The sequence below is a fragment of the Hyperolius riggenbachi genome, chromosome 7, assembly GCF_040937935.1.
Source record: "Hyperolius riggenbachi isolate aHypRig1 chromosome 7, aHypRig1.pri, whole genome shotgun sequence".
Lineage (NCBI taxonomy): Eukaryota > Metazoa > Chordata > Amphibia > Anura > Hyperoliidae > Hyperolius > Hyperolius riggenbachi.
Window position 1 is genome coordinate 1434852 of NC_090652.1, and position 27689 is coordinate 1462540.

The 27689-nt window shown below is 44.8% G+C and overlaps 2 protein-coding genes across 3 annotated transcripts in view; both read left to right on the forward strand.

Moving 5' to 3' along the window:
• Nucleotides 1-27689, forward strand: part of SEC14L5 (SEC14 like lipid binding 5) — a 171096-nt gene that overhangs the window by 6177 nt on the left and 137230 nt on the right. The window lies entirely within an intron of this gene.
• Nucleotides 25392-27245, forward strand: LOC137524049 (E3 ubiquitin/ISG15 ligase TRIM25-like). The gene has a single exon (XM_068243472.1). It carries the CDS (start codon nucleotides 25401-25403, stop codon nucleotides 26967-26969), a length of 1569 nt encoding a protein of 522 aa, XP_068099573.1. The 5' UTR covers nucleotides 25392-25400; the 3' UTR covers nucleotides 26970-27245.

The window sequence follows — 27689 nt, forward strand, 5'->3', positions numbered from 1 at the left end:
TGCTTTTTTTATTTTTTTTTTACAGGTGGTCAGCTTTTGGTGAAACGCTGGCCAGATTAAGATTATTTTATGGTGAAACGCTGGCCACATTACGATTATTTTATGGTGAAACGCTGCCCACATTACGATTATTTTATGGTAAAACACTGGCCAGATTAAGATTATTTTATGGTGAAACGCAGGCCACATTCTGATTATTTTATTGTGAAACGCTGGCCACATTATGATTATTTTATGGTGAAACGCTGGCCAGATTAAGAATATTTTATGGTGAAACGCTGGCCACATTATGATTATTTTATGGGGAAACGCTGGCCACAGTACGAACATTTTATGGTGAAACGCTGGCCACATTACGATCATTTTATGGTGAAACGCTGCCCACATTATGATTTTTTTTATGGGGAAATGCTGCCCACATTACGATCATTTTATGGTGAAACGCTGCCCACATTACGATCATTTTATGGTGAAACGCTGCCCACATTAAGATCATTTTATGGTGAAACGCTGGCCACATTATGATGATTTTATTGTGAAACGCTGGCCACATTCTGATTATTTTACGGTGAAACGATGGCCACATTCTGATTATTTTATGGTGAAACGCTGGCCACATTACGATCATTTTATTGTGAAGCGCTGCCCACATCACGATCATTTTATGGTGAAACTCTAGCCACATTACGATTATTTTATGGTGAAACTCTGTCCACATTACAATCATTTTATGGTGAAACGCTGGCCCCATTTCGATCATTTTATGGTGAAACGATGGCCACATTATGATTATTTTATGGGGAAACGCTGCCCACATTAAGATTATTTTATGGTGAAACGTTGGCCACATTACGATCATTTTATGGTGAAACGATGGCCACATTATGATTATTTTATGGGGAAACGCTGCCCACATTAAGATTATTTTATGGTGAAACGTTGGCCACATTACGATCATTTTATGGTGAAACAATGGCCACATTATGATTATTTTATGGTGAAACGCTGCCCACATTACGATCATTTTATGGTGAAACGATGGCCACAATATGATTATTTTATGGTGAAACGCTGCCCACATTACGATCATTTTATGCGGGAACGCTGCCCACATTACGATCATTTTATGGGGAAACGCTGCCCACATTACGATCATTTTATGGTGAAACGCTGCCCACATTACAATCATTTTATGGTTAAACGCTGGCCACATTCTGATTATTTTATGGTGAAATGCTGGCCATATTTTGATTATTTTCTGGTGAAATGCTGCCCACATTACGATCATTTTATGGTGAAACGCTGCCCACATCACGATCGTTTTATGGTGAAAATCTGGCCACATTACGATCATTTTATGGTGAAACATTGGCCACATTACGATCATTTTATTGTGAAACTCTGGCCACATTACGATCAATTTATGGTGAAACGCTGCCCACATTACAATCATTTTATGGTGAAACGCTGGCCACATTATGATTATTTTATGGAGAAACGCTGACCACATTATGATTATTTTATGGTGAAACGCTGCCCACATTACGATCATTTTATGGTGAAACGCTGCCCACATTACGATCATTTTTTGAAGAAACGCTGACCACATTACAGTTACTTTCTAGTGAAACATTGCTGCAGTATGATTATTTTCTGGTGAAATGCTGCCGCATTATGATTATTTTCTAATGAAATGCTGCCGCATTATGATTATTTTCTGGTGAAATGCTGCTGCATTATGATTATTTTCTGGTGAAATGCTGCTGCATTATGATTATTTTCTAATGAAATGCTGCTGCATTATGATTATTTTCTGGTGCAAGATTGCCACATTACGATTATTTTATGGTGAAGCACCACTTGCACTTCATCATGTGTCAGAGGTAATGGTTCTTGCGTTTCATGTTGGAGATAATGGTTGTTGCATTTTATGTGTTGGAAGTAATGGTTCTTGCATTTTCATGTGTTAGAAGTCGCTCCCTTTCGCCTAGCGCGGGGGGGGGGGGGGGGGGCTCCGCAGCGATTTTCCGCCTCCCTCTGTTTCCCTCCCTCCTCTCCTTCCCCTGGGCGGCACAGGATGGTGATCCATCCTGCGCCAACTCTGATAGGCTTCAGCCTATCAGATGCCGGCGATCCACGGCCAATCAGAGGCCAGGCATCGCCGATCTGCTTTACGGCGCTGCTGCGACAGCAGCGCCGTATGATGTAAACACAGTGGATTTCTTCCCCGCGTGTTTACATTTAGCCTGCGAGCCGTGATCGGAGGCTCGCAGGCTGTTCACGGAGACACTCTCCGTGAACTGACATGGAAAGGCCGCTCGAACGAGCGGCCATTTCCATGGGAAACCACATACGACCTGCCGCCGCCTAACGCCGTTAGGCGGTCGTTATGTGGTTAAAACAATTTGCTCGAACATGATGCCCCCTTCACAGTTCTGACTGCCCTCTCATATGTGCCTTTCTGGAACCGGCCCTGGTAAGAATAGCTGCAGTTTATATTTTCCCTTGTAAAAAATGTAGTTATTGGCTCTGTCCACTTTTTCAAACCCTAAGGGTAGGTCCACACTTGCCCGTTGCAGATCGGATCCGTTTCAAATGGATCCGATTTGGTACATTTTTTTTCTCTTCATTTTTCCTTTCTTGTGTATATTTGCTGCATATGTGGGTCCCCCGTATTTGCCCCACGTGGGTCCCGCTCCCCCTCCAGCTATTTGCGCAAAAGTTGCTAATATAATGTAAGCAGCGAGCGGGGAGCTTACCTTCTTTCCTTGCGTTCCAGCGCTCGCCTCTTGACGTCTATAAATGCCACCCTCCATGCTTTGGAGGGCAGCATTGCAGGAAGTAAGGCGGCGAGCGGAGGAAATAAAGAGGCGAGCGGAGGAAATAAGGTAATAAGGTAAGCTTGCCCGCTCGCTGCTTACATTACATTAGCAACTTTTGTGCAAGTAGCTGGAGGGGGAGCGGGGACGAGGGACCCAGTGAGGGGGGGTGACCCCCCTCCCCGCCGACCGCTGCCACCCCGTCCTGGCTGCTACCCCCTCCAGCATGGCGGCCCCCTCTCACCCACAGGCTAGGACACAGAAAACAGATCCGTTTATGTGTCCAAAGCTGCCTGCGTAGAGCCGGATCCATTTTTCTATTGATTTTCGTGTATCCGGGGTCCGTGAAGACCCGACAAATCCGGACTTTCCGTTCAGGTTTTCAAAACGAATCCCCCAGATCCGTTTTCTTTAAAGGGGTTCTGTAGATTATTAAAACAACTAAAACGGACACTTACCTGGGCCTTCTATCGACCCCCTGCAGCTGTCATGTCCCGCGCCGTCCTCCTACGATCCTTTGTTCCCCACCGCCGTGCGTGTGCTCGCTCCCGCTGCGTCTCTGGGAACTTACTGCGCAGGCGAGAAAACCTCATACTGTGCCTGTGTCTGTGCAGTAAGCTCCCAGAGACGCCAGAGGGAGCGAGCATTATTCATCTAATTAGATGAATAATTGTTCTGTGCCGGTGGCCGGTAGTGGAGGATCGTAGGAGGACAGCGCAGGACATGACAGCTACAGGGAACCGATAGAAGGCCCAGGTAAGTGTCAGTTTTAGTTTTTTTAATTAACCACAGAAGCCTTTTAATGAAGATAGACGCTATTTTTAACATTGGTATCCATTTTTAGAACAAGTATGAACCTACTCTAACACACAGTCACTATATAACCAAGTTTGTGAGCTTTGTGGTACTTGGCACCAATAATTTACATTTTCTCGCTGAAATGAAACAAAACTGATTGGCTGTTTGTGGCTCCTCCTTCTTTTCAAAATGTGAACCCCAGTCACCCAATGACCAACTGTACCAGGTTTGAGGCCTCTTCCATTAAGGGCTTGATTCACAAAATACAATGGAGAACAAACAGAGCAGCCCGTGCACCACTTCTCAACTCACATAAGCTTTAATTCCTTCAGCAGGCGTATATACACATAATCCAACTTGACAACAGGAAAAATGTATAGTGGATGGATCTGACCTGTTCCAGATTCCGATTCAGGATGGATGCGGGGGTGTGACCAGGGGGTGTAGGGACGGCGCAACAGCCGTTTTGCGCCGGTGTGGCGCTTGTTCACGTGCTATAGTCCCAGGGCAATGGCGGCGTGCATGGGCTTCCGTGATGAAGTCGGAAGGCCCCGCCCACCACGCTCGTCATTGGGTCCTAGTGCTGGTGAGTGAGGTTAGGGGTGAATGGGAGGGGAGACACCTCCGGACAACAACAGAGTGACAGGGCATGATTAAACCACGTATTGTAACTTCAATAAAGTGAAATACTAATAAAAAATGTTGTGATGCATACATTTTCCGTGCAAAACTGATGTGATCACCAGACCTTATAATAACATTGTAAAGTGTAAAGCAACAATTAGTGAATAAGAGAAGAGCTCCTTCATTCCTCATACATATTGTGACACATTCATGTGTGATTAATGCGAATACCCTGCATCTATCTCTTTATAGAGTCCTGTGGTTGGCTAGTTCCAATTGCCTCTTATTAAAAAGTCTATTCTTTATTCTTAATACAATTAAAAAGGGAAAAGACACTCATTCACCCAATTAAAATCACTTAGAGTTTGGGGGGAAGGAAAAGGAAGCCTTTAAAAAAGGGGCTCTACTATTAGACTGTAACAACCCCATTGGTAACCGTTATAAGGTAATCAATGCTTAGCCTTTTTGGCCAAGTCTCCAGTACAAGCAAAAAAGGCATAAACGTATTCACCTCCATGTAGCTAAACCTGGGGACAAGGAAGGGGAGGGCATGGAAAGGAGGGGAGAAGGAATAAGAAGGGAAACGACAAAATCACGTCTAATCTGCCGTGAGAATTGTTGAATACTCATATGGGGGCCATGAAACAACGTTTGGTGACAGGGCTTGCGCCATAGGGATTCTAATCATTCTGGTGATGGTGCAAATACACGATGGCGTGCTGGAAGCAGGGCGATCCTAAAAGGGAGCCCTACCTCCTAAAACCCGTATTCTGGGGGTACGTGCCAACCCCAGCATAAAGAGAACAATTACTCTATGGTGGCTTTTCAACATTCTGCCATTTAAAGTTGCAATGCACTCATCTGTCGGCTGATCCCCACTTGTCATATCTAACTAGACTAACGGTGTATGGTCCCCTTAGACTAAGGCTAACACAACAAAGGGAAGTTGAAATGGGAAAGAAAGAGAGAAGGAGGCAGAGAGGAGAAAGAAAGAGACCCAAAAAGGAAGGAACACAATAATTAGTCCCAGGTTCAGTGCCAGAGGGGGCCGCTGCCACCCCAGAACAGGAGGAAACACCATGGTGATCCAAGGTAAGTAGTGGGGAGGCAGGAGGAAAGAGGAGGCACCCAGGAGAGGAGGCGCATGAGGGTAGCATCATAGGGACATGTAATTTACCTCCAAAACTGGGGCCCAATGCCCCAAAGGATGGACGGGGGGGGGGGGGGGGGGGTTTGGTTTTTGATTTTTAGAAAAGTGAGAGGGAGGGCATGGTATACACCCACATGTCCACCACCTCATTTTACGGGGAAAGAGTGTCTCATCGGCTACGGATCCAGGAAACACGACAGCTCTAACCTATCGTTGAGGCCCAAGGGCCCCATTGCCTCCGTACGCAAAATCACACGCGACTCGCGTCGGGTTAATTCCTGGTCTCTGTTACCTCCCCTCCTGGGGTTAGTAACATGTAGGAGGCCCGCGAATTTTAAGCATTTGGCCTTGCCGCCATGAGTGTCCCTGACGTGCCCAATGAGACGTGGACACCCCTTCCCCGATTTTATGGACTTGAAGTGCTCCCCCACTCTCTCTTTAAGGGGCCTAGTTGTCTTGCCCACATAATAAAACTGACAGGGGCAAAAGATGACATACGAGACAAACTTAGTCTGGCAGGTGATAAAGGCCCTCACCTCCCACTGTACCCCTCCCAGTCTGTAATTTGTGCCCTCAAACATCTGCGGACAGTATTTACACTTGCCGCATTAAGGCCTCTTGCACACTGCAAGTGATTCCGATTCAGATTCCGCTTTTTAATCAGTTTTTACATCCGATTGAGATTCCGATTTGCAGCTTGCTCCCTGTACACTGCAAAGCGGAATCTGAATCGGATGTAAAAACTGATTAAAAAGCAGAATCTGAATCGGAATCGCTAGCAGTGTGCAAGAGGCCTTATGGTTACCCTTGGGGCGTCGATTTGTTAGCCAATTTGATGGAGTGGTAGAGCGATATTCACTGCGTATCAGAATGTCATTTAAAGTGGGAGCTCTCCTGTATGCTACCCGTGGGGGCTCAGGGAAAACTCTCTGCAAGTCAGGGTCCCTTGTTATAAGAGACCAATTTTTCTTGATAACCTGGGAAATTCTTTTGGTCATGGGACTGTAGTCGAAGGTAAATGTTATCGATTTGCCTTTATTTGGCTTTGACTGCCTCACCAGAAGAGATGACCTGTCCTTCTCCCCAACCCTCTCCCTGGCTTCCTTGAGGGTGGTCTCATCATAATCCCTCGCCCGTAGGCGTGCTGTGAGCTCCCTCGCCTGTATTTCATATGCGTCTGGGCTAGAGTTATTACGTTTCAGACGTAAATACTGGCCGTATGGCAGGGAGGACTTTACATGCTCTGGGTGAAAGCCAGAGGTCCCCATGGTCGCCACCTGGGTATAGGCTAGCCACGATTGACGTGGAAAGCCTGTACAGTCGGATACCCCACGAGGATGGCATAAGAGCGGTCCGTCGGTTCTTGGATAGAACCAATAAGGACAACGGTTACAAGGACTTCCTGTGCGAGTGTCTCAGGTATGTCCTAACCAGGGCCGGCCCGCCCATGAGGCGGGGTGAAACTTTTGCCTCAGGCGGCACTTCTGGAGGGGCGGCAGCCGCCCGTCTGTGTGTGTGGGGGGCCGCCCGAGCTGGAGGGGATAGCGGGCAGGAAGGGGGTATTGGGCCTAGCGGCGGGGAGGGGGATCGGACCCCCCCCTCCCTCGCCTGGGTCCCCCGTCCTCCGCTCCCCTCCAGCTTTAGAAGTGAGGTCGCTGGCTGCAGCTATATTGTAAGAGGCAACGGGCGGGGAGGACTCACCTCTTCCTCGTTCCAGCCCGAGCCTGCGCTCCACTGACGTCACTTCCTGCTAAGCCCTTCCTGCCCGCTATCCCCTCCAGCTCGGGCGGCCCCCCACACACACACGGCTTGGGGGGGGGGAGGGGCGGCGATTTTTTTGAATTTTGCCTCAGGCGGCAAAAAGTCTAGGGCCGGGCCTGGTCCTAACGCACAATACATTCATGTTTGATGGAAGGTGGTACCACCAGACCTCCGGGACAGCCATGGGGACCTCTGTGGCATGTACCTATGCGGGGCTTTTTCTGGGTGCATGGGAGGAGGACTATGTGTTCAACTCCTCCAGCCCCTTCCGGGACTGTATTAAGATGTGGGCCCGTTATGTGGACGACGTGCTGGTCGTGTGGCAGGGAGGTTGTGAAAAATTTGAGAAGTTTATGCAACATCTGAATGTCAACAAAGTTAACATGCGGTTCACATCCGAGATCAGTGACCAGGGAGTATGCTTTTTGGACCTGAGGATTTTTCCAGATGGGGCCAGTCTGACCTGTGAAGGTTTTAGGAAACCCACAGCTGTCAATTCATTACTACACAGAAATAGCTTTCACCCAGAGCATGTAAAGTACTCCCTGCCATACGGCCAGTATTTACGTCTGAAACGTAATAACTCTAGCCCAGACGCATATGAAATACAGGCGAGGGAGCTCACAGCACGCCTACGGGCGAGGGATTATGATGAGACCACCCTCAAGAAAGCCAGGGAGAGGGTTGGGGAGAAGGACAGGTCATCTCTCCTGGTGAGGCAGTTAAAGCCAAATAAAGGCAAATCGATAACATTTACCTTCAACTACACTCCCATGACCAAAAGAATTTTCCAGGTTATCAAGAAAAATTGGTCTCTTATAACAAGGGACCCTGACTTGCAGAGAGTTTTCCCTGAGCCCCCACGGGTAGCATACAGGAGAGCTCCCACTTTAAGTGACATTCTGATACGCAGTGAATATCGCTCTACCACTCCATCAAATTGGCTAACAAATCGACGCCCCAAGGGTAACCATAAATGCGGCAAGTGTAAATACTGTCCGCAGATGTTTGAGGGCACAAATTACAGACTGGGAGGGGTACAGTGGGAGGTGAGGGCCTTTATCACCTGCCAGACTAAGTTTGTCTCGTATGTCATCTTTTGCCCCTGTCAGTTTTATTATGTGGGCAAGACAACTAGGCCCCTTAAAGAGAGAGTGGGGGAGCACTTCAAGTCCATAAAATCGGGGAAGGGGTGTCCACGTCTCATTGGGCACGTCAGGGACACTCACAGCGGCAAGGCCAAATGCTTAAAATTCGCGGGCCTCCTACATGTTACTAACCCCAGGAGGGGAGGTAACAGAGACCAGGAATTAACCCGACGCGAGTCGCGTGTGATTTTGCGTACGGAGGCTATGGGGCCCTTGGGCCTCAACGATAGGTTAGAGCTGTCGTGTTTCCTGGATCCGTAGCCGATGAGACACTCTTTCCCCGTAAAATGAGGTGGTGGACATGTGGGTGTATACTAGTGTTGGGCGAACACCTGGATGTTCGGGTTCGCAAACATTAGCCGAACATGGCCGTGATGTTCGGGTGTTCGCGCCGAACGCCGAACATAATGGAAGTCAATGGGGACCCGAACTTTCGTGCTTTCTAAAGCTTTCTTACATGCTACATACCCCAAATTTGCAGGGTATGTGCACCTTGGGAGTGGGTACAAGAGGAAAAAAAGATTTAGCAAAAAGAGCTTATAGTTTTTGAGAAAATTGATTGTAAAGTTTCAAAGGAAAAACTGTCTTTTAAATGCGGAAAATGTCATGTTTATTTGCACAGGTAACATGCTTTTTGTCGGCATGCAGTCATAAATGTAATACAGATGAGAGGTTCAATAAACAGGGACCGGCAACGCTAACCCAGCAGCAGCAGCAGCACACGTGATGGAACAGGAGGAGGCGCAGGAGGAGAAGGCCACGCTTTTTGAGACACAACAACCCAGGCCTTGCATGGGGACAAAAAGCGTGCGGATATAGCAATGCTTTTTGCCGCCATGGAGTCATAAATGTAATAAAGATGAGAGGTTCCATAAACAGGGACCGGCAACGCTAACCCAGCAGCAGCAGCAGCAGACGTGATGGAACAGGAGGAGGCGCAGGAGGAGAAGGCCACGCTTTTTGAGACACAACAACCCAGGCCTTGCATGAGGACAAAAAGCGTGCGGATATAGCAATGCTTTTTGCCGCCATGCAGTATTAAATGTAATAAAGATAAGAGGTTCCTGTGGAAAGAATTATGGAAATTTATAATTAACCTGTTAATCTTTATGTATATCCTCCATATCTTTTCTTATACTTTAATGTGGCTATAAGGACCACATGCACAGAATTAGATTATTGTGTTAGAGTGACACTTTAAGTAAAAGGATTATTGTTAACCAAGGAATTATCACGATATCACTGAATATATGTCATATATGCTTTTTGAACCTTTTACTGTGCATAGTCTCTTATGTCCTTCACAGTGAAATTCCAGAACACCTCCCCACCCCCTCAATGTCATTGTGTGCCAGGCACAGAGGCAACAAGTTGGAAAAAGCAGCCTAAACCAGTTCTCTGAAAGTGGGGGTGATTTTAAAGGACATGAGACAAGGAACTGATGTCAGAAGATTTCTTCTTCCTGTTGACTTTCACTTATTCATGAGGGACACAGAGGAAGAGCAACCCCACCTAAAAGGAGGAACTGGACATGCTGATTGGACTTTTAACAGAAAGAACTGCCCAAAAGGAGGAACATTTTATCATATTCATTAGGTTTAAATACCCCTGCGCACAAGAGGAGCTTGCTTTTTCTTTGCTTAGCAGGATTTGTGTAGCTACAATCCATATATATATGCTGGCTGAGAAAAGCCCTTGTACAAGTGAATAAAGATTTCTATGTTTTTGGCACCTATTGAAGAATGTCTCATGAGTAAGATTATTTACTTTTAACATCTGGTCCAAGTCGAACCGGAACCTATAGTCACAGAGAGTTGAGGCCTAGGAGCGCGTTTGCGACTGGCGAATTTGATAGCAAGCCGGTGAAAGTCCACCGAGGCTACGTTCCCTTCAAAAAGGTGGCCAAACACAACTAGATCTCACGTCCTTGTGACATACGGTTTATTTCGAACCGTGAGACTTCTTCAGCCAAGGTCGGTGAAATCGCCTGCTTAGGATTCTAAAACAAAGTTCTCGGGTGTCCTGAAAGCTTCTTAATTGTAAGTACTACCTTTTATATCTGCAACTTCTCGTACACAGGGCTGCACTTAGAGTATAAGTATTGATGTGTTGTTATATTGTTTTGCATGACACAATCTGTGGTCAGTTTCCTAAGCTACCGTGTGCCTCAGTGGAATTGTAAGTCTTTCTGACAAAATACAGCTGCGTATCAGGCAGTAACATCGGAGTGGATCTAGATCACAGGTTGTTTCTGTATTTTAGTCAGGGGTACCCTCATGCAGAGGTTCATCACACTGAGTAAATCCGGTCTCCGCTGCAACTCCCGACGGGCAGAGACGTAGTTCTGCCAGGTAGAAACGTAACTCTACAAAACCATCTCAGGGAGGAGACCGCTGACATTGTAATTCTCAAAATAAGTGTATGAACGAGGGAGGTTGAGAATGGGGCAAGGTACAGGCAAAATTAAAGCAACTGATGATGAACATGTCATGCGCAGGAGGAACAAAAGCTGGGTAAAATATTGTAGCCTGTGGAGGAGTAAATTTGGTTTTTCAGGACACCTTCACCCTGAGGAGTGCAAAAAACTTGTTTCTCAAATTAAATGTGAAGCGCAAGGTGACAGGAAGCTAGAAGGTCGGTTTGGTTTAGCAGAAGCTAAAATATGGCTAGAAGAGGCGCATAAGAGGCAGAAACAGGTGAATACATGTTGGTTAGGAAAAAAGAACAAAGACCTGGAAGTGGTAACATGCACTCCACGCCAAGACCCTCAGATCCCTCCCCCAATACAGGACCAAGCCATACCAGTCCTAGACCAGGCTGAGGCCCTCCCACATGATGAGGATGGGGCCCCACAGGGAGGTGGAACTAAGCAGGAGGAGGAAGGGGGGGCCACGGGAGGTTTGGAGGTAGAGACAGATAGAGAAGGAGTGCTGACGAGGGCCAGCAAAAAAAAGATAGAGGGGGAGGCAGGGGTGCACGTTTCACAAATGTATCCACCACTACCCCCACCATATGTGCACCTGCGAGCTACAGCCCCTGCCTGTGAGGCAACTACTATGCCTATGATTCAGATGCCAAACCCTGCGGGAGGTGAGGCTGTGAGAGTTTATAGGCCATGGACAGATAACGATGTAAAGGAAGCTCTACAGGGCATACCCTCACATCGTGAAGACATAGATACATGTATAAGGGATATGAAAAACCTCCGTATCAGCTACGGCCTAGACGGGTTGGAATGTGAGAGGGTCCTTAGAGGGAAGTTCCAAACAGACTGGCACATGGTAGCTGGTACCTGGAACCCCTTTGATGCAGGAGATCCAACAGGAGATCCACCTGTTCCCCCTAAACCTCTGGTCTGGGACAGCGCCGATCTGATTCAAAGATATGATGCTGTACTCGACAGGGCTAGGGAGAAATATAAGACGTCACCTGATTGGGGCCAGATCTCCATCATCACCCAAAGAGATGGGGAGGGAGTGGATGAGTTAGTAGCCAGGGTAGTGGAGATTTTCAACAGACATAGTGGCATAGCTCCCCCTGCTGACCGAACAGTAGATTCCCCATATGAACAACAACTTAAAATTGCTGTACACAGAGCTTTGAAAGAGGATGTGGCCAAGTTTGTGACAAAGCATATGGTTAACCATAGAACTTGCAGACTGAATGATTTTCTAGAATATGCCCGGCATGCTGAACGTGTTATCAAAGAAAAGGTAAAGAAGGGGAAGAAAGTTGCCACAAATGTTTATGATTGCAGTGATGAGAATGGTTGTTATGTGAATGATAATGGGCATTTCACACGCCCACGAAAGCGCAGATCTAAGGATTTTGAAGGTCGCAGGGAATGCGGAGCATGCTTTGAATGTGGGTTGAAAGGTCACCTGGCCCGACATTGCCCCCAGAGGGCCCGAAGTCCACAGCGACAAAGTATGGTTAAGGGTATTAATTCTGCCCTAGTTGAAGGCAAATGAGTAAGTGAATTTATTGATGAACATAGAATGTTACGTTGTGGTGTGTAAGATGTGAAGCTGGGAATTCTGAGCTCTGAAATCTAAATCACCAGAGCTCCCAGGGGAAGTATCCAGCTGAGGAGGAGGAGGGGGGATATAGGAGAAATCCACAAGTTATGAGCTGCTATTTGTCTGTCTGTTTGTTTGTTGTTTTGTTGTTTGTGTAGTTTTTACAGTATACAAATGTCTGTACAAGTTTTATATTCTGTTTGTCTGATGTTTTGTCTGAAGATTGAGGCTGTTTGTGAATGTCGGTCACTTGGAATGTGTTTGTAGTGTTAAATTCTGTGAAATTTGAGTGGAGTTTCTGCCTGGGATCTGTGAGAAGGTATGGGTCACGCCCACATTTCTGAGGAGGGGGCAAGAGACCTCATGGACTACTGATCCCAGCCTAGATGTGTGTAAAATGCATGTAGCAAGATGAAAGGTTTGTTTGAAAGAAATCAATATATATATTTTGTGAAACCCAGAATGCGGGATACTAAAAAAAAAAAAGGAGAAACCCCGCAAATAATACTTTCAATGATAAGAATAAATGATGATTTTTTTTTTTTTTCTGGGAACAATTGATTGCTGCATTGCTGTGGCATGTGGGTCATTGTCATCGATTGATTGGCTGTTTTGATTGACACCTGATTAAATTTTATAATTCATGGGTATGTTAGAAGAAGTTCAGTAAAATGACTTTGATAGAAATATTTTGACTTTACAATGCCTTGTCTAATGGCGGACTGCAGAGAGGGATGCATGATTGTAGTTCTCTGCCAAGAGCCCGGCACCAGCCCCACCCCACCCCCACCAGCCCAATCCCACCAGCTCCATCCATCCATCCCACCCCCGCCCCCCCCCCGCCTATGCTGCACAGCCAGTTTGCTTGGGCATTTACGTCTTTATTGTCCAAAAAGCTGCACCACCCTGGCCCCCTGTACTTTTGTTTTCTTTGTTGTTTACTGACCAGAGGATGTTTTCCCTGTCCGCATCTGCGCAGTGACTTGTCCGCAGAGCAATTAACAAATCTTTGTGGATCAGTTCTATGTGCACAGGCGGGAATACACCAACACCTAAGCTGGTCTTACAGTAGTGAGCTGAAGAACATCGTAGAATAGATAAGCTTCTTTCTGCGTCTTTGCTCAAGCTGTGTTTATCACTTACCCTACGCCAGCCTGTTATCTGGGATTCGTCCCCCACTGTTTTTACCAACATGACCCGGGCATGGCCCAATGAGGCAACCCCACCCTTCACCCTAACAAGACGCTGTGACACTCCATTGGCGTAAAAGGCCACAGCTTCATTAACATTTTTTATTTTTCCAAAACACTGTGATACATAGTACATTCATATTTTGGATAATCATAATCATATAAGCACGCGCTCTACAGGTCCTCCGCTTTACACAACCGCCGTACCAGCCACTAGCCGTCCTGTTTCTTAAACAAGCACAGTGGGTACATATTTAAAGATGAGTCGGGATATCCACCGTTGATCTTATTGGAACAATAAGGAACGGCATTGCCAAGGACCTTTCCTGTCAAGCTCGAATGCCCGCCAACATGAAGAGCGCGGCTTCCAACGCTTCCCCTATGCCAATTAGGAAGACGTCATTACCCAGATCATTGAGGTGTACCCCGTCATTCCTGAAATGACCCGGGAACCCTTCCAGGAGTTTATGCTGCACCGCGAGGCCTCCCAGGCCACATACAAACCTTGATAAGTTTTTGTTTTCTTTTACCCTCTTTCTATTGTTTAACAGAACGGTTGTGGGTACATAATACTGCTGGCATTAAGCCTTCACATTGGCCTTGTTTTTCACCTCGTTGAACTGACTGATATATGTTTGAAAATCGGCGGATATCCTTGACCATTTACGTTGGATGGCACAAACCTTTCCATGGGTTTGTTTTACCTGCCATCATGACCTGTTTAACTTTGCATAAACGATTCTGGGGCTCCCGCACAACCCCGGGACCATTACCGGCTAAAATCCACCAGTACCAGTTCAGGGAACATATCTGGTACTCTTAAAAGGAACGCTTTTTTAAATTCCCAATTAATCTGTCCATGGGGAGCTTGCCCAGGTTGTTACCCCTGATGTGTAACATTAAGATGTCTGGGGGTGCATAGACATGTCCATCAAATTTTATGTTGTAAGAAACATGTTGTAAGAAACCTGCTGGTCCCAGCCCATTACCCAGAGGCTGCACCCGGGGCAGACGTCATTACGCATGTGCTGTAGTGTAATTGCCATTACTGCATGCGCACAATATAATGCTAGGTTTCCCAAGATTTTCCTCACCACTTTTTTTTTTTTCTTGCAAAATCCTTTGGTAAACGGTCTTATGGACTATCCAGCTGTCCTAGCCTCCCCTAATATATAATATGTATATATATATATAGCTTATGTACTGTGGGCTCCCCAAAGTATTGATGTCTGATATAAGTTCTGACTACTAACCCATACTACGTCAGGAATTATGTTCCCTTATTCTTCAGAATCTGCCACCGGGGCTTTTGTTTGTAAACTTCAACGTCTTTAATTGATAAATACCCAAATTGGTAATATTTGTTAGGATATGATAACTTCATGAAATACAATTGGTGAAATGTATGTAAAGCAGGGCTTCCCAACCCTGTCCCCAAGCACCACCAAGGCGCCTGTCCCGCAGAATTCCACAGAGGTAGTCAATCAGCTCTGCTGAGACGCTAATCACCTCACCTGTGAATGTGGTTTTTCACAAAACATGCACCGCCGGCGGCACCTGAGGACAAGGCTGGGAATCCCCGATGTAAAGGCCCAACAAGATGTATTGAATGTAATATGATGCAATCCTCCTGTAATTTTGGTGATAAAGTATGTATCCCTCAGCGGGGGACCCCAGGGACCCCTCAACAACACATGTGTTACCCGTGCCCTTAACTCAGGCCAAGGGTGGCTGCACTGAAGTAAAACCAGTCCATTTTGTGAATTCACTCTTTAGGGATTATCAGGGTTGCCAAGCGTCCGTAAAAAGACGGACTGCCCGTACAAAAGCACTTAAAATACAGCTGTCCGTACTGCCCGTATTTCAAGTGTAGTCGTCCGTCCAAAACGCATTAAATGTGCAAATGTATTCTGCGCATGCGCCATGCGCTATGCACACTCTATTTTCCCCCTCCCTCAGCCTCCCCTCTCCTCACTGGGTCCCTCCCTTCCAATCAGAGAACTTTTTTTGGCGCAGGCGCCACTCGCTGCCCAATAATAGAGATGCAGGCAGCCAGCCCACCCAGCCCAGGCAGCGAGCGAAGAGGAGGACTGTGAGTGTCACGGCTGGTCGGAGCTGAGGTCGTAACGCCACAGGCAACCAGCAGCCGAGCAGGAGCAGGCAGCCAGCCCACCCAGCCCAGCGAGCGAGGAGGAGGAGGACAGTGAGTGTCATGGCTGGTCGGAGCTGAGGTCGCAGCGCCACAGCCAGCCACCAGCTGAGATAGCAAGCAGCCGAGCAGGAGCAGGCAGCCTGAGTCCACAGACTGATTGGAGCCCAGCAGCCGCTTCCAGGAGGGACCACCAGGGAGACAAACAGCCGACCAGCACACTGACTGTGAGTCACTCTGTGTCTGTGTGTGAGAGAGGGGGGCCCGCGGCTCTATCTGAACTACAAAGCATTCCAAGCTAGCCTGCCTCCTGTCACTTATGTGTCCCCACCCCCGATTCTTCAGCCTGAGTCCCCTACCTCAATCACTGTCAGCCCAGCAGCTGCCATATGTCCTCCATGGTCTTCTACACACAGCCCACCTCCTCTCTACAGTCACAGTGACCAAGTTAAGGGTCAACACATAAAGGCAGGTCATATCTTAATATATTGTGCAAATGTAAATGCTGCTGTTATCCCTGACTGTAATGGATGCCATAAAAGTGAGTGTTTTGAGCTGTGAACAAAGAGGGAAATAGAGGTTCCTAAATTTAAATCCTTTTAAACAATGCAGGTTGCCAGGCTGTTCTGCTGATCCTCTGCCCCTAATACTTCTAGCCATAGACCCTGAACAAGCAATCAGATCAGATGTTTTAATCACACAGCTGAAACAAGCATGCAGCAAAAGCAGTCAGACACTACTGCAGCCAAAGAGCTCGCCAGGGCAGCCAGGCAACTGGTATTGTTTAAAAGGGAATAAATATGGCAGCCTTCATTTACCTTACTAGGGCAGTTGTAATTTAAAGGAAACCTAAAGTGAGGGAATTATGTTTTACTTACTTGGGGCTTCTTCCAGCCTCTCCACAGTCAATGACAGCCCTCGGTGTCCCCTCAGCCCACTCGGTTGTGCTGCTTTCACTCCTGGCTGTGTGCGCCTCCTTTATCGTGCTCTTGTGGCTAACGACACTGAGAGGAGCTCACAATTTAATTCCCACCATAGTCATAGTCTAATGTCCTACCATATTATTAGTATGTATTTATATAGCACTGACATCTTCTGCAGCACTTTACAGAGTACATAGTCATGTCACTGTCTGTCCCCAGAGGAGCTCACAATCTAATCCTACCACAGTCATAGTTTAATGTCCTACCATATTATTATTATGTATTTATATAGCACTGACATCTCCTGCAGCATATTACAGAGTACATAGTCATGTCACTGACTGTCCTCAGAGGAGCTTACACTCTAATCCTACCATAGTCATAGTCTCATGTCCTACCATATTTATGGGAAAAAATTCTTCTCCGTTCAAGAGGGCTGCTTCACATGAGCCCTACGCAGCAATCTCCTGCTTCAGCTATGTTTCTTTCCTCCCGAAATTTTCAAAAAGTTCCCTAAAAAGCCCGCTACTGACTCCGCCCATGACTCCGCCCCCTGTCCGTCCAAAATTTGGGGTGTCCAGATTTTTTGACCATTTTGTCCAGGAAAAATGCGAAATTGGGTTGGCAACCCTGGGGATTATTGTCTATGCCCTCTCCTGGGCTGTGAGCTACAGGCGGGAAAACAAGAGGTCATAATGAGGTCTCTGCCTAACTGTGCTTTATTTGTAATGAATGTTGGGGATAATCACATTGCTTGGCCATGTCATTTGTCGCAGATATATACTCCAATGTGTACCAGCATATAATATAATGTGCAGGGTGTGAGGTCATCACCTGTAATACTCCCCTAGTATAATATGGGGGAATAGGTTATCATTGTGCCACTCATTACAAAGGCCTTCATATAAAATCTCCTATGGTTACATTGAAATAGATATCTAATTGGGCACATACATAGTGTCATACTCCGATTATATAGGGGACTTTGTAGTAATAGTGCTAAATCCCTACAAAGGCCATCTCATAGCATGCCTAGGGTATATTTACATAATGGCCTCAATTCACTAAGCTTTATCAAACACTTTATCAAACATTTCATAATTTACCTCATGGGTAAAATCTCATTTTGAATTCACTAAGGTGTTATAGATTAATTGACAATTTTATCGATAAAACATTCAATAAATCTATAACACCTTAGTGAATTCAAAATTAGATTTTACCCATGAGGTAAATTATGAAATGTTTGATAAAGTGTTTGATAAAGCTTAGTGAATTGAGGCCATTGTGTCCTAGGCACAGTGAGTTTGGGTGCCTAGAGGAAAGATTCGTAAGCTTAAAGAGGAACTCCAGTGAAAATAATGTAATAAAAAAAGTGCTTCATTTTTACAATAATTATGTATAAATGATTTAGTCAGTGTTTGCCCATTGTAAAATCTTTCCTCTCCCAGATTCACATTCTGACATGTGGGCAAGTTAGTAGCTGTTTCTAGCTGTTCTGGCTGTTAGACAGCTGTAAACAGCCATTTCCTGTCTGTGAACATTGTTACACTGTGGCAGTTTGCCCAGAGTACCGCGGTATTCAGAGCTTCTTGTGGGAGGGGTTTCAGCACAAAATCAGCCATACAGCGCCCCCTGATGGTCTGTTTGTGAAAAGCATTCTATTTCTCATGTAAAAGGGGGTATCAGCTACTGATTGGGATAAAGTTCAATTCTTGGTTGGAGTTTCTCTTTAACGACTCCAGTATCCAGTAAAGTAGCCTGAATAGCCAGCTAAATATACTGACCCATTAAGTACAACAATCCCTTTTGGCTTTAATGTGTATAGCAACAGCAATCATGAAATATCCTCCTACTGCGCTGGGTACAGTGTCTGCAGCATTGCACTAAGTACTGAACATTGGCCCTAACGAAAACCATTTTTACTGCATTATTTTATCTCAGTTTTACATTCTCCAACTGGTCCTGCTACCCCCCAGTGTTTTTTCCCTGGACCATGGTAATTGGTCGGGCTATCTGAATATCAATTTTTGTTATTTATTTATTTTTGTTATTATTATTTCACTTTGTCTGTTATTACAGTCCCATTGTCCTAGCAGGAAGGGAGGGGGGGGGGGGGGAGGTGATGCCTGGCTTAAGCACAACCAAATTGCTGACCATATGCCGCCTCCCCCACCCTGTGCTTGACAACGTTCCTGAAAGCTTGGAATATGCTTGGAAGAACAAACAGAAATCGAGAGCCCGATATGGTGTAGTATTGTTAAGTTGGTTGTGGTTAAAAGCAAAATATTTAGATATACTCACAAACATGGGTTACCCATAGGCAACCACTTCACGTGCAGGTGGGGAGTATTAGAACCTGACCCCACTCAGGTTATTAAGATGTCGCTCTCTGTAGATAGGAAATGGGGTAGCACCCCTCCACCGAGGGTGGACTCAAGATTTCAGCAAGGCTTGGTGTACAGAGGCGCCAGAGTAGAATAAAAACGTTTAAAAACCGTCTAAAAGAGGGGGATGTTCAGGTGGACTTACCTCCCTCGAAAATATAAAACTCAATTGAGTCACAATATATCAATACGAACATTTTATTCAAACCCCCCCCCCCCCCCCCCCCGCTGTCCTGATACTAAGTGGAATATATGTTGATCTATTCTGTCATTGCCTTAATAAACCAAAGATTTCTCTTAACATTTGGACATGGAGGGGAGGGGATAGTGCTATTGCCCAATGTAAGCCTAGGATCTCTCACTGCAAGGTGAGATTGCTTTCCATTAGCTACCATGTCACTCCCATAAGGTTCTAAACATGGGGAGGTCATACAAACTCCATGCACCTGGGACCCCTCCCCCAAAGTACTGGGTCTGCAGCATCATGCTAAAATGCATTTGTAGAGAGACAAATTGCAGAAACTCGTGTACACCATTCACAAACTTGCCTGACATATTTAGGATAACTTGTTGGCAAACAGATGATCAGCCCCCTATTTCCTACATAAACTGGCTATATATGTTGTTTGGAGGTGAGCCGGGAGGTTACATATGGGGACTGCAGTAGGACAGTTTGCAACCCCTGCTGCCATCCTAGTTTAGATTAAGGGGCGAGTAGCACTGACAATTTGCATTAGTAATACTTTGTAAAAGAGTATTGAAATTCTGCATGTAACAAATTCCCCTTCACATCACCTCCTATTATTGTTTGTGCAGCTGGAGGACTGTTACTTCTATAATATTGTTTGCACTAGACCCATTTGTAATCTTACATGAGGGGGAGGGGGGATGCTTTCACTAAACTCCCCCTGTGCTAACATAGAATTGACTGCTCTCCTGGCTATTAAAGAGACTCTGTAACAAACTTTTCAGCCTTAGTTCTTCTATCCTATAAGTTCCTTTGCCTGTCCTAATGTGCTCTGGCTTACTGCAGTCCTTCCTAATTGCACAGTGGCTGTGTTATCTCTGTTATATGATCTAATCTGTTTCCTTCTGTCGGCACAGTCAGGCTAAAGCTGGAATGTGTGGAATGTGCAGGGCTGCTTGTGATTGGTAGAAGCTATACACACCCTCTCCAGGTGTTTTTCTAAGACTTAAGGTTCCCTTTAACATAAACTAAACGCTAATCACTTTATGTAGTGATTGAAACGTTTTGCTGGAGGGTCCTGCTCTGTATAACTCCCTTGATTCTTCTGCCTGCTGAGTGTCTTTTGTTCTATACAGACAGGACATATGGCTGCACTTCCCCCAATACACCCATCTCACCTCTCCTTGCTATACTGGGAAGTGATTTTAGTAAAAGGTACAAAATAAAGCTAGCTAAAGATAGGCTAAATACAGTAGAATCTCCATATAGTAAACTCTGATAAAGGAAGCCTCTGGTGTAGTAAACCCAGTCCTCAGGTCCTGGCCATGAGGCCGTATGAACGTACCATGTATGGCCAATTCTGGTAAAGTAACTTCTGCTAGTACATTCATTGTCCAGGTCCCTTGAAGTTTAACATAAAGGGATTCTACTGTAGTAGCAAAGTAAACAATCACTTACCAGCCATTGCTCCTGCGTAGTAGGTTTCATCCATCTTGCTACTACTTTGCTCCTGTCCTGAAAGAGGCTGTTTCCTGTCTCCTCCTGCTTATCTTGCATTCTGGCCGCCCAGGATACTCCACCTTTTATCGACACCTTCTGAACCTATGGATTCCAGGCTTGATCACCTCTGGGCCAGCCCAAGGTCATGCCCCCTTTCACCTAAGCTACGCCCTGCTCTGGGGATCCTGAAGGCTTAGCAGTGGACCCTGGCTGTCTCCTCCATGTACCCCCCTCCCCCCAGGGGGCGGAGCCACACCTGAGCCCGGATGTCACATGATTGACTGACATCTTCTGCAGCACTTTACAGAGTACATAGTCATGTCACTGACTGTCCTCAGAGGAGCTCATACTCTAATCCTACCATAGTCATAGTGTAATGTCCTACCATATTATTATTATGTATTTATACAGCACTGACATCTTCTGCAGCACATTACAGAGTATATAGTCATGTCACTGACGGTCCTCAGAGGAGCTCACACTCTAATCCTACCATAGTCATAGTGTAATGTCCTACCATATTATTATTATGTATTTATACAGCACTGACATCTTCTGCAGCACATTACAGAGTATATAGTCATGTCACTGACTGTCCTCAGAGGAGCTCACAATCTAATCCTACCATAGTCCTAGTCTAATGTCCTACCATATTATTATTATTATTATTATGTATTTATATAGCACTGACATCTTCTGCAGCACATTACAGAGTACATAGTCATGTCACTGACTGTCCTCAGAGCAGCTCACAATCTAATCCTACCATAGTCCTAGTCTAATGTCCTACCATATTATTATTATTATGTATATATATAGCACTGACATCTTCTGCAGCACATTACAGAGTACATAGTCATGTCACTGACTGTCCTCAGAGAAGCTCACAATCTAATCCTACCATAGTCATAGCCTAATGTCCTACCATATTATTATTATTATAATTATTATTATTATTATTATGTATTTATATAGCACTGACATCTTCTGCAGCACATTACAGAGTACATAGTCATGTCACTGACTGTCCTCAGAGAAGCTCACAATCTAATCCTACCATAGTCATAGCCTAATGTCCTACCATATTATTATTATTATAATTATTATTATTATTATTATGTATTTATATAGCACTGAAATCTTCTGCAGCACATTACAGAGTACATAGTCATGTCACTGACTGTCCTCAGAGGAGCTCACACTCTAATCCTACCATAGTCATAGTCTAATGTCCTACCATATTATTATTATGTATTTATATAGCACTGACATCTCCTGCAACACTGTACAGAGTACATAGTCATGTCACTGCCTGTCCTCAGAGGAGCTCACAATCTAATCCTACCATAGTCATAGCCTAATGTCCTACCATATTATTATTATGTATTTATACAGCACTGACATCTTCTGCAGCACATTACAGAGTACATAGTCATGTCACTGACTGTCCTCAGAGGAGCTCACAATCTAATCCTACCATAGTCCTAGTCTAATGTCCTACCATATTATATTATTATTATGTATTTATATAGCACTGACATCTTCTGCAGCACATTACAGAGTACATAGTCATGTCACTGACTGTCCTCAGAGGAGATCATACTCTAATCCTACCATAGTCATAGTCTAATGTCCTACCATATTATTATTATTATGTATTTATACAGCACTGACATCTTCTGCAGCACATTACAGAGTATATAGTAATGTGACTGACTGTCCTCAGAGGAGCTCACAATCTAATCCTACCATAGTCATAGCCTAATGTCCTACCATATTATTATTATTATTATTATGTATTTATATAGCACTGACATCTTCTGCAGCACTGTACAGAGTACATAGTCATGTCACGGACTGTCCTCAGAGGAGCTCACACTCTAATCCCTACCATAGTCATAGTCTAATGTCCTCCCATATTATTATTATGTATTTATATAGCACTGACATCTTCTGCAGCACATTACAGAGTACATAGTCATGTCACTGACTGTCCTCAGAGGAGCTCACAATCTAATCCTACCATAGTCATAGTCTAATATCCTTCCATATTATTATTATGTATTTATATAGCACTGACATCTCCTGCAGCTCATTACAGAGTACATAGTCATGTCACTGACTGTCCCCAGAGGAGCTCACAATCTAATCCTACCATAGTCATAGTCTAATGTCCTACCATATTATTATTATTATGTATTTATATAGCACTGACATCTTCTGCAGCACATTACAGAGTACATAGCCATGTCACTGACTGTCCTCAGAGGAGCTCACACTCTAATCCTACCATAGTCATAGTCTAATGTCCTACCATATTATTGTTATGTATTTATATAGCACGACACCTGCTGCAGCACATTACAGAGTACATAGTCATGTCACTGACTGTCCTCAGAGGAGCTCACAGTCTAATCCCACCATAGTCACAGTCTAATGTCCTACCATGTTATTATTATGTATTTATATAGCACTGACATCTCCTGCAGCACTTTACAGAGTACATAGTCATGTCACTGACTGTCCTCAGAGGAGCTTACAATCTAATCCTACCATAGTCCTAGTCTAATGTCCTATCATATTATTATTATTATGTATTTATATAGCACTGACATCTTCTGCAGCACATTACAGAGTACGTAGTCATGTCACTGACTGTCCTCAGAGGAGATCATACTCTAATCCTACCATAGTCATAGTCTAATGTCCTACCATATTATTATTATTATGTATTTATACAGCACTGACATCTTCTGCAGCACATTACAGAGTATATAGTAATGTGACTGACTGTCCTCAGAGGAGCTCACAATCTAATCCTACCATAGTCATAGCCTAATGTCCTACCATATTATTATTATTATTATTATTATTATTATTATGTATTTATATAGCACTGACATCTTCTGCAGCACTGTACAGAGTACATAGTCATGTCACGGACTGTCCTCAGAGGAGCTCACACTCTAATCCCTACCATAGTCATAGTCTAATGTCCTCCCATATTATTATTATGTATTTATATAGCACTGACATCTTCTGCAGCACATTACAGAGTACATAGTCATGTCACTGACTGTCCTCAGAGGAGCTCACAATCTAATCCTACCATAGTCATAGTCTAATATCCTTCCATATTATTATTATGTATTTATATAGCACTGACATCTCCTGCAGCTCATTACAGAGTACATAGTCATGTCACTGACTGTCCTCAGAGGAGCTCACACTCTAATCCTACCATAGTCATAGTGTAATGTCCTACCATATTATTATTATGTATTTATATAGCACTGACATCTTCTGCAGCACATTACAGAGTACATAGTCATGTCACTGACTGTCCCCAGAGGAGCTCACAATCTAATCCTACCATAGTCATAGTCTAATGTCCTACCATGTTATTATGTATTTATATAGCACTGACATCTCCTGCAGCACTTTACAGAGTACATAGTCATGTCACTGACTGTCCTCAGAGGAGCTTACAATTTAATCCTACCATAGTCCTAGTCTAATGTCCTATCATATTATTATTATTATGTATTTATATAGCACTGACATCTTCTGCAGCACATTACAGAGTACATAGTCATGTCACTGACTGTCCTCAGAGGAGATCATACTCTAATCCTACCATAGTCATAGTCTAATGTCCTACCATATTATTATTATTATGTATTTATACAGCACTGACATCTTCTGCAGCACATTACAGAGTATATAGTAATGTGACTGACTGTCCTCAGAGGAGCTCACAATCTAATCCTACCATAGTCATAGCCTAATGTCCTACCATATTATTATTATTATTATTATTATTATGTATTTATATAGCACTGACATCTTCTGCAGCACTGTACAGAGTACATAGTCATGTCACGGACTGTCCTCAGAGGAGCTCACACTCTAATCCCTACCATAGTCATAGTCTAATGTCCTCCCATATTATTATTATGTATTTATATAGCACTGACATCTTCTGCAGCACATTACAGAGTACATAGTCATGTCACTGACTGTCCTCAGAGGAGCTCACAATCTAATCCTACCATAGTCATAGTCTAATATCCTTCCATATTATTATTATGTATTTATATAGCACTGACATCTCCTGCAGCTCATTACAGAGTACATAGTCATGTCACTGACTGTCCTCAGAGGAGCTCACACTCTAATCCTACCATAGTCATAGTGTAATGTCCTACCATATTATTATTATGTATTTATATAGCACTGACATCTTCTGCAGCACATTACAGAGTACATAGTCATGTCACTGAATGTCCCCAGAGGAGCTCACAATCTAATCCTACCATAGTCATAGTCTAATGTCCTACCATGTTATTATGTATTTATATAGCACTGACATCTCCTGCAGCACATTACAGAGTACATAGTCATGTCACTGACTGTCCCCAGAGGAGCTCACAATCTAATCCTACCATAGTCATAGGCACAGTGTATAGTCATGTTACTGATGATCACAGAGAAGGGCTCAAAGTGTAATATTCCTTATTATAGTAGGCAATATGCAAACTCCATGCAGACTGGGTTCCAGTTTAGACCAGGAAGCTAGTGCTGTACGGTGGGAATGTAATCCAGTATGTCTCTGAGCTGCCCATAAAAAATAAAAAAATTTAGCGTTGCCATTGCCCCTCCCCCAGGCAAATAATAAGTAACTGGTTGTTCTGGATTCCGAGAATCAGAGACTTTCACTTTCATTTCCTCTCTTGCTGCCAGCGATGGCGTCTGCTGATCTGAGCGAGGAGCTGGAGTGTCCCGTCTGTCTGGCCATTTATACAGATCCTGTAAGCCTGAGATGTGGTCACAACTTCTGCCGGGTCTGTATTGATCGTGTGCTGGACTCACAGGAGGGGTCTGCAGGTTATTCCTGTCCTGAATGTAGAGAGAAGTACAAGGAGCGGCCTGGATTACACAGGAACATTGCTCTGAGGAACATAGCAGAGCGTTTCCTGACTACTCAGCCAGATCAGGAGGAGGCCGGAGTCCATTGTACTTACTGTATCCATTCTCCTGTACCTGCTGTTATGTCCTGTCTGCAGTGTGACGCTTCTATGTGTGATAATCACCTGAGAGTCCACAGCAAGGCCCCAGAACACGTCTTATGTGCCCCCACCACCTCCCCGGAGACCAGGAAATGCTCCGTCCATAAGAAGATCCTGGAGTATTACTGCACTGAGGATGCCTCCTGTGTCTGTGTGTCCTGCAGACTGGATGGAGAACATCGGGGACACCAGGTGGAGACACTACAGGAGGCCTCTGAGAAGAAGAAGAAGAAGCTGAGGAATGATCTGCAGACACTGATGGCAGAGACAGAGGAGGCTGAGAAAAGAGTCCAGAGTCTGGAGGAACGCAGGAGAAAAGCACAAGAAAAAGCAGATGGTGAGACAGAGAGAGTCACTGCCCTGTTTAGAGACCTCAGGAGACGGCTGGAGGAGCTGGAGAAGAGAGTCCTGAGTGACATCATGAGACAGGCAGAGAAGACATCACAATCCTATGATGACATCATCAGACAGCTGGAGATAAAGAAGGAGGAGCTGTCCTGGAAGATGCGTCACATTGAGGAGCTGTGTAACATGACTGATCCACTGACTGTCTTACAGGAATCAGACACAGGTGACTTGTGTGACACGGAGGACAGACATGATAAGCAGCTCCATGATGGAGGGGATCTGGATGTGGCCGGCATCTCACACACATTACACACAGGACTGGCTGATATCATGTCTGGGGTAACTGGGGGGATCTCTGTACAGCCTGCAGACATATTACTGGATGTAACCACAGCTGGTAATAGGCTACAGATATCAGATGACAGGAAAACTGCATCCTGGTCACATATAGAGCAGAACCGCCCAGAAACACCAGAGAGATTTCAGAGTCCTCAGGTGTTGAGCAGCCGGAGTTTCTCCTCAGGGAGACATTACTGGGAAGTGGATGTTGGGGGGTCACATAGGTGTAGAGTCGGGATGTGTTACCCCAGTATGGCCAGGAGGGGAGATCAGTCACTGATTGGAGATAATAACAAGTCCTGGGGTTTGTGCAAGGATTTGGCTAATCGGTACTCTGTGATACATGACAATGAAGTGATCCGGTTACCTGATGGGATCCCCAGTGATAGAGTCAGGATATGTCTGGATTATGAGGCCGGGCAGATCTCCTTTTATGCCCTGTGTGACCCCATCAGACACCTCCACACCTTCACTGCCACCTTCACTGAGCCCCTCCATGCTGGGTTATATGTATGGAGAGGTTGTATAAAGATATGTGGGGGGAGTCAGGGGGTGTGAGAGCTCCGCCCACTGGTGACATCACAGGGAGAGGACTGTGATTGGCTGATTGTCCTGCCAGTAATTACTAGCTGTCTGTGATTTCCAGGGACAATTCCTGGTTTCTGTCCTGAATCATTATATCCTGAAATCCTCATTTATTGTCACATGATTATAGCTGTATCTGTATATCTGTCACTGATAATAATCTCTGTACTCTGTATATCTTCCAGTGATGAGCTGCCTGTGATAACAAACATGTCACATCATTATTCATTTATCTTTTTCTTATGTTCTAGGTTCATTTTACAATAAATAAGTTTATTAAAATTATAAAGCTGATAAACAAGAAGCATGACTCATGAATGTAAATATGACTGTGTCCAGCAGGGGGAGCATCAGACACCTCATTAGGTTTGTACAGCCCTGCTTATCAGGTGTGCTTCTGTAATGAGATTACACAGCACTGCAGACTGACTAATGCTAGGTAGATAGAGGCGCTCTGGCTACAGACTGACCGACAGCCTGATGAAGCGGGATGTTGGCTCGTGAAACGCGTTGCTTCACTATTGGAGAATTGTGTTAATAAATAGAATTATAAAATCTTACGGCTATATTAGCCTTGTCATTTGTACATTTGGGGGAGGTGAATCCACCCATTTCCCTCCTTTTAGACGGTTTTTAACTTATTTTATACTTTTTTGGCGCCTCTATTACTTCCGCTATTCAATATCTTAGTCC